The sequence below is a fragment of the Gobio gobio genome (genome assembly GCF_949357685.1).
Source record: "Gobio gobio genome assembly, chromosome: 9".
In the NCBI taxonomy this organism is placed as follows: Eukaryota; Metazoa; Chordata; class Actinopteri; order Cypriniformes; family Gobionidae; genus Gobio; species Gobio gobio.
In genome coordinates, this window is record NC_137115.1 from 53,427,181 (window position 1) to 53,434,996 (window position 7,816).

Genomic DNA, 7,816 nt, shown 5'->3' on the forward strand with positions numbered 1-7,816 from the left:
GTCAGATTTTTCTCCTTCAGCGAAGATTTCTATCCTCGCTGATGCCTTTCTAATACGAAGATAAGCTTACCGTGAGAGACGAGCCGTCAGCGGAATCGAGCCATCCAGCCTCTCATCCAATCCGCGAGCTGTCGCTCCTTCTCCTCTGCGCTCGCCGGTGATAAACACTTTTCAGTGTATCCTTAAAGGGTTAGTTCACCCAAAAATGAAAATTCTGTCATTAATGATTTCCCCTCATGTCGTTCGACACCCGTAAGACCTCCGTTCATCTTCAGAACACAAATGAAGATATTTTAGTTGAAATCTGATGGCTCTGAAAGGCCTCCATTGGCACAATGACACGGTTCACTCTCAAGACCCTTAAAAGGTACTAAAGACGTCGTTACAAAGTCCATCTCACTACAGTGGTTCTAAAATGACTTTATGGAGTGGCGAGAATAGTTTTTGTGCGCAAAAAAACCCTAAATAACGACTTGTATAGTGATGACGATTTCAAAACACTGCATCATGAAGCTTCGAAGCGTTATGAATCAGTGAGTCGATTCATGATTCGGATCGCGTGTCAAACTGCTGAAATCGCGTGACTTTGGTGATCCAAACTGCTGAATCGACTCACTGATTCATAACGCTTCGAAGCTTCATGAGGCCGTGTTTTGAAATCGTCATCACTATATAAGTCGTTATTTAGGGTTTTTTTTGCGCACAAAAACTATTCTTGTCACTTTATAAAGTTATTTTAGAACCACTGTAGTGAGATGGACTTTGTAACGACGTCTTTAGTGCCTTTTAAGGGTCTTGAGAGTGAACCGTGCATTGTGCCAATGGAGGCCTTTCAGAGCCATCAGATTTACACTAAAATATCTTTATTTCTGTTCCGAAGATGAACGGAGGTCTGACGGGTGTCGAACGACATGAGGGTAAGTAATTAATGACAGAATTTTCATTTTTGGGTGAACTAACCCTTTAAGTACAAAAGAGAACGTACACATGTCACAATTGTGTGTTAGGTGCAGCACAACCCTGCATCAGGAGGATGCCCATGACCAGTGTATTACCTCTCTGGGTCCGGCTGCTCTCAGAGCGATTTTCATGATTTTATAAATGCTTCAGTATTCGAGAATAGGAGAACCTATTTCCCATAATGCGTCTTTCGACGCAGTACGACTGACCATTAGAAAGGGAACTAGAAAGCCAAAAGTTGGAAACAAAACACGGGCTGAATGACAAAATTATAATTTTTGAGTAAACCTGTCCCTTTAAAATACTGTACTGTACCGCTAAACATTTCCTTTATTTTGGTAATGCTCATAGAATATCTTCTTTTATTTGTTTTATGTCACATAATGGGGAAAGAGCATAGTTGCAGTAATTTTGAACCGTTGTAAATACTTGTTTCGTTTTTATCAACATTCCCAAAGTATGTAAAAAATACAATAAATGCATATCTTATATACAAATAAAGAAAAGAAAGACTTGATCCAGTTATTTTAAGCATTCTGTATGTATGTGAAACTAAAAACGCTTGATCTATTTTGGCCTAGCTGCTACCCTTTAACAGTGGGCGGGGCTTTATTTTGTAGTTCTTCCTACATAAACAACATGCCGTCAGGTTCAGAAACTGCAGACATGAACGAGCATAATAAGCCATCCAAAAATGTAATTGCGCATATATCACAGTTTGCTGACGACAACTTAACTATTGTGCGGGTAAGTAGCATATCTGAACAATGCATGCCATCTGATTTAATTAAAATAGTGACTGCCCTGTATCCAGATACTGAGTTTGTGAACCACACAGCTGCTGTTGCATGCAGGACACATGTTATATTGGGTTATCTTGTGATTTTGATTTTCTTGAGATTGCATATGTTCAATAACATGCTCTCCAACAGAACATCAGCACATGTGTTGGCATCGCGGGTCTTCTCATCATCGCGAGGAGCATCAGACTGGTAAATGCACAAACGCCTTTTCTTTCTGACAGTCGAGATGCCAATGGCCTCTGTGTGCTCCAGTAAAGGGCTACTAATGCTTTTGGGTTTTGTATTTGAATTATTGAACAGCTGGTAGTATCTGTAAACAAAAACACAGTGGCCACGCCCCACTCTCACGCTATTGGTTGAAGTATTGGTATCAGCATTTTATCCTGCAATGTTTTTAATATATATATATATATTTTTTCAAAGTATGTACCTTTATAACACTGCACTTTCTGCTGTCTGACTCTCACAGAGACAAGTTTTATATATCATGACCACCATGTTTGCCAAGTCTGCAGTTTTCATGCACAATCTACTTTTAAAACCCCTTCTCGGGTTAAAGGTGCAGTGTGTAAGTTTTAGCGGCATCTAACTGTGAGGTTGTGAATTGCAAACGTTCACCCCTCCCTTTCTGAGCATGTAGAGAAGCTACGGTCAGTGTTGGGGAAAGTTACTTTAAAAAGAAATGCATTACAATATTGCGTTACTCCCTTAAAAAGTAACTAATTGAGTTACTTAGTTACTTTTTAAGAAAAGTAATGCGTTAGGTTACTTTTGCGTTACTTTTTCTCACCTGGGCTGGGCTTGTTTTGGTTTTTGTTTATAACAAAAAAGTTATATTTTTGTGCAACGGTAAAGATCTCTTCATGTTGCAAGACATTGGTACATTAAATATAATGGTAGATTATGCATAAAAATAGTTGTTTTATTTAACATTTAATTATTGGAGGTTTGCCTAGTACTCTGATTTTGCATTTGACTGATTTTATTCATTTTGAGGAGTACAGAATCTTTTTTGTGCAAGTGAGATAAATAAATGCTCACATTTAGTCTGGAACTACAATAACCCTCATGTTCACACACACACACGCCTCTGCACTTATTTTTCTCAACATGGGGGCAGGAGAGCTGTCAGTCAAATTAATGTCAAAAAGTAACTTGTGTTACTTTTTTGAAAAAGTAACTCAGATATTTTGTTGTAAATTTGAAAAGTAATGCGTTACTTTACTAGTTACTTGGAAAAAGTAATATTATTACGTAACTCAAGTAACTTGTAATGCGTTACCCCCAACACTGGCTACGGTGGCCAACACAGGACAAAAATGTTGTCTCTGAGACAGCAGAGAGTGACTAGCGCTCTGTAGAGCAGTTGGTCCGTTTATGGCTACTGTAGAAACATGACGGCGCAAAATGGCGGCTTCACTGTAAGGGGATTCGTGGTGTGTGTAGATAGAAACGGCTCATTCTAAGGCAATAAAAACATAACGGCTCATTATGTAAGGTCTTTATACTCCACTGAAAACATAGTTATGTATATTATATTGCATTTCTGTCAATAGATCCTAATAAATATTGCACACTGCACCTTTTGAAGGTTTGAAATATTACATAAATTGTATTTGACTGAAATGCTTGTATTTAAAGTCAACATTAAATCCTCCTTCACCATTTTAATTATTAATGGAATATTGCAGTGTTTATTAAAATGATTTATCCATGTCCGTCTCTTTATTCATATGGCCTCAATCTTTCATTTTGACCGCTAGATGTCGCTCTGGCCCCGCACCCTTTTTCAGCGGCGCTGGTTCCGGAAGTATTTTTTCCATTCATTTTTCCCATAGGGATTTTTAAAAAAGTCTTCATTAAAGAGTAATAAGCCATAAACCAAGCCAATCAGCTATGAGATGAATCACAACACTAAACTTTGATTTGAAAATCAGAGTATGTATGTATGTATGTATTAAGTTTATTAAAAAAAAAAAAAAAAAAAATGTATACATCCACACACACATATATACAAACATTTAAAGGTGCAGTGTGTAGTATTTATGAGGATCTATTGACAGAAATGCAATATAATAAACATAAATATCGCCCTTTTGTGCTGTCATGTTTCTACAGTAGCCCTAAAGGGACAAACTTCTCTACAGAGCGCTAACTACTCCCTGCTGTCTCAGACGATGAAGTCTTTGTCCTGTGTCAGCCACCGTAGCTTCATGTGCCTCGAAAGGGAGGGGTGAGCTTTAGGTCATTGCAATTCACAATCTCACCTTTAAGTATTTTGAGAGAGTAGGGAGATCGAACGATTACATCATTCGCAGTGCTTCATGGGAGTGGGCGGAGCTAAAGAGCTCATTTGGAACATGTTACTTTTTACAGACTGGTGTAATATTTTGTACAGCATCATGGGTAATGTAGTTTTTCACCGGGAATTCCAATATTAAACACGATTATTTTAAAAAATAAGCTGAAATAATGTGGGCTGGCGCCTTCCGCAAGTTGCAATAGTCCAATCTGGATGAAATAAAAGCATGAAGGACAGTTTCCATGTCATTGAAAGACACGATTAACAACCTTGTAGCTCACAGTTGGTCTGTGTTTAAGGGTTTATAAGTCACCGTTCAAAATCAATTTCCCTATGGAGAGTTTTTACTTCCGGAACCCGATTGTTGCATTCCTATAGCAAAACACAATGGTTCAACGAACCAATCAATTCCTGGTGAATTCCCAGCTTTTTCCTTGTTTGAGAAGCTGTTGCTCTCAGACTTGGCTCATGACAACGGAGTCACTGGTTTCTGTCAGGACATTGTTTTTCTGATATGAAAACAGCTCCTCGATGGGAAAACATGCCATCTGCCAGTGAGATGGTGTAGTTCTGGCATTCCCCAGCAGAGGCTCCCAATGCCCTGGCATGATATCAATGTTTCATTTTCCTGTGTTTGTTCTGCAGATTACAAAATTCAGCTCTGCCACTGATATTCCCGCTCGGTTCATTGAGAGAAACATCAGCATCAGAGGAAGACTGAGAAACATCACTGAGGAAGGGCTTGAAGTGGAACACGTTCCAATTTATGTCCCTTTGCTCAGTCGCCTGCTTACTAAACGTAAGGACACACAACCCCCTCACACACTTTAATTAAATGTCCTATCAGTAGGCCTGCACATTTATTTTACAGCTGTCGTTCATCTGAACAGCTGCTCTCAATTATGACTCAATCTTTAATAGCCCACTTCTCTTAGAAACAGTTTTCACAATTGTGTATCTCCTGCCGTGTCAGAAAATGTCAAAGTGTCTGTTGTAGTGCTTGTAGACGGCCATTCACTTATTAGTCTTTTAACTTCAGTCGTTGGAGCTTAAAACATTCTTTTCTCCCGTCATCCTACACACAGAGAAAGTTGTCTTTAGGGGTACAATAGATATCCATAATAAAGGCTAGATGTCTCGTCCGCGCTGCTGGCCAATGGAGGTCGACGTCCGCACCTGGCGGCCATCTTGTCACAGTCGGCTCGCTCACTCGTAACATTGTGTTTTAATGGTGCTTGTACTTTTTAAATAACCATAACTTGCTCAATTTTCTACTGATTTTCAAACTGTTTGATTTGTTATAGACGTCAGAGATGTAGTTATGACACTGCATACTTACAAATTATTATTCATAATTTGTTCAAGCATCCAGAATTATAGCCACATTAATAACGTTTGTACACTCTAAAAAATGCTGGGTTAAAACAACCGAAGTTGGGTTGAAAATGGACTAACCCAGCAATTGGGTTGTTTTAACCCAGCAATTGGGTTGTTTTAACCAAGCGGTTGGGTTAAATGTTTGCTTAAAACAACCCAATCGCTGGGTTAGTCCATTTTCAACCCAACTTGGGTTGTTTTTAACCCAGCATTTTTTTAGAGTGTAAGAAACCAAACCATTTGTAAATCCGTCAAGATTTCAGCGAGATAAGTGTATTTGTGTTCGTGCAGATCACTCGCCTTACATCAGGCACCACAGAGCCCGCCAGAAAGCTTGCCTGTGACAAGATGGCCGCCATTAGAGACTCTGCCGTAAGGCCTTTATTATGTTTATCTTTGGGTACAACAACTTGTCACTGAGCCAGTACCCTGGCTTAAAAGAACATATTTGTACCTTTTTTACTCCTAAAAGGTGCATATTAGTACCTTAGAGTACACATGTGTGGTAAAAAAAGGAACAAATATGTCCTTTTAAGGGTAGGGGAGAGTGGGGTAAGATGAGCCATTTTTTTCTTATGTGGTCCTCAAGGTAAGATAAAATAAGTACAATGAACGTATCTAAAGTCATTTCAGGATGTTTGCTACCATTTTAAATGATCAGAATACATCCATGACAAAGGGTTCTAAAAATATGCCTCCTTATAAAAAAAGTGTTCCTGTGGCTCAATTTACCCCACAACATTTGGCTTTTTCCCCCCTTAGCTGCCATTTTGGATTTAAACTAGCTAGCTCAATTCAGTCAATTCATCTGAATGATTTGCATGGTTTTATACACTGCTAAATCACCAATATCGATCATAAATAGTTTAGACCTGGACAAATTTGCTTTGATGCGACAGCCGTTTTATGCTAAAGTTTGACTTTGACCGTTTTTAAAGGAAATGTGTGCCTTCCACTCCTCCCATGTGCTTCTCATTTCCACCGTCTGGCAGAAATGACGAGTGGTTACAAAAATATATGGTCACGTGACCGTAAAAGTGTACAGTTGTGAAAACAAAGAGGGGCGGGTCAACCTACCCACTGGCTCATCTTACCCCACTCTCCCATACTGCCCCAGTGACAAGCTGTTGTACCCCTATAGGCACAATTTTGACGCCCTTTTTCGCTGTGTGTAATGCAAGATTGATCTTGTTTGGGTTATTAACATTTGCACATTTACATATCGCGTTTCAAATGAATCTCTGTAAAGCAGTTAGTGTGGGGAGGCAGTCGTGTAATTCTATTACGGACCAGCCATGCCTTCAGAATGAGTTTAGACGTGATCTAAATGTGCTTTTCCTAACACTATACCAGACACCGATCAACCGCATTATATCTGTCAGTGTCACTGCGAGTCACAGATGGCTGTTTTAAGCTTGACCTCGTGGGGCTTGTACCATATGGAGGTATGGAGCTTTCTCCTGGATCCCACAGACTGATACTCATATCAGGCCTTGTTCGCATAATGGCCTTTCTTTAACCCTCTGGTGCTCTTCCTTTAGGGGTTGCATTGGTTGTCTTCCCGGACACCTAAAAATTTAACTTCCTCCACCGGAGTAAAACCGATGCAATTGATTTTTCTTCAATAATATTTTTTCTTTTTAATTTTGTATTTTGAGATGATTTGATGGTATTTTTTTTATATTTATGCAATAATTATGGCCTATTTTTGCCATTGAAAATTGTAAAAAAAAATATGTAATTATTATTATATATATTTTTTTTATTATTGGAGTATTTCAGGTTAAAATAGAGACTAGAAATATTTTTTTGAAGGCATATTAGTGCCCTCTTTTGGAATTATTAAAGAAATCCTGCAACCATGTGTGTAATCACTAGAGGTCTCTATGGAGAGGCTTGAGAATTCCCTAGTTCTCTTTTGAACACATTTAATGATTTTTTTTTGTTGTTGTTGATAGATTTGAATATATATTTAAAAAATCTCAAAGACTATTTATTATAAAGTTTTATATATATATTTTTTTGTTAGAAATATATATATTTTTTCTGTGATTTTTTTTTTGTTTTTGCAGATTTCCCATTCATTTCCTATGGTGTTCATTTTTGACCAAAGAGCACAAGTGGGAGTATTTTTTTTTACGACCCCTTAGCATGCTCGAATCATGCCCTCAATTTTTTGTGTGTGTTTACACACCTAATGCTAGAAAAGTCACCAAGTTTCATATCATTCTGATGAAGCTGGTGATTTAAAAAAAAATTCAAAATGTGGTTCATAGGTTAAGTTTTTCATAGGTGTGTGTGTGTGAGTGGATGTGCCAATATCACACTCTTGATGTTTGAGAGTGTCACCCCTTTACTGCTGTGTGCTCGTTTT

At 38.3% G+C, this 7,816-nt stretch overlaps 1 protein-coding gene across 3 annotated transcripts in view; it reads left to right on the plus strand.

Annotated features, from left to right (window-relative positions):
* Nucleotides 1-1,569: 1,569 nt before the first annotated feature.
* The window catches only part of c18h3orf33 (c18h3orf33 homolog (H. sapiens)), a 9,895-nt gene continuing 3,648 nt past the window's right edge, over nt 1,570-7,816 (plus strand). The window contains exons 1-3 of one of the 3 annotated variants that reach the window (XM_079825794.1): nt 1,570-1,707; nt 1,893-1,952; nt 4,711-4,864. In XM_079825794.1, coding sequence (XP_079681920.1) covers nt 1,600-1,707; nt 1,893-1,952; nt 4,711-4,864 — 322 coding nt within the window. In that variant the 5' untranslated portion in view covers nt 1,570-1,599. The remainder of the gene's footprint in view (nt 1,708-1,892; nt 1,953-4,710; nt 4,865-7,816) is intronic. The other 2 variants (XM_079825795.1, XM_079825793.1) reach the window with 2 other exon arrangements.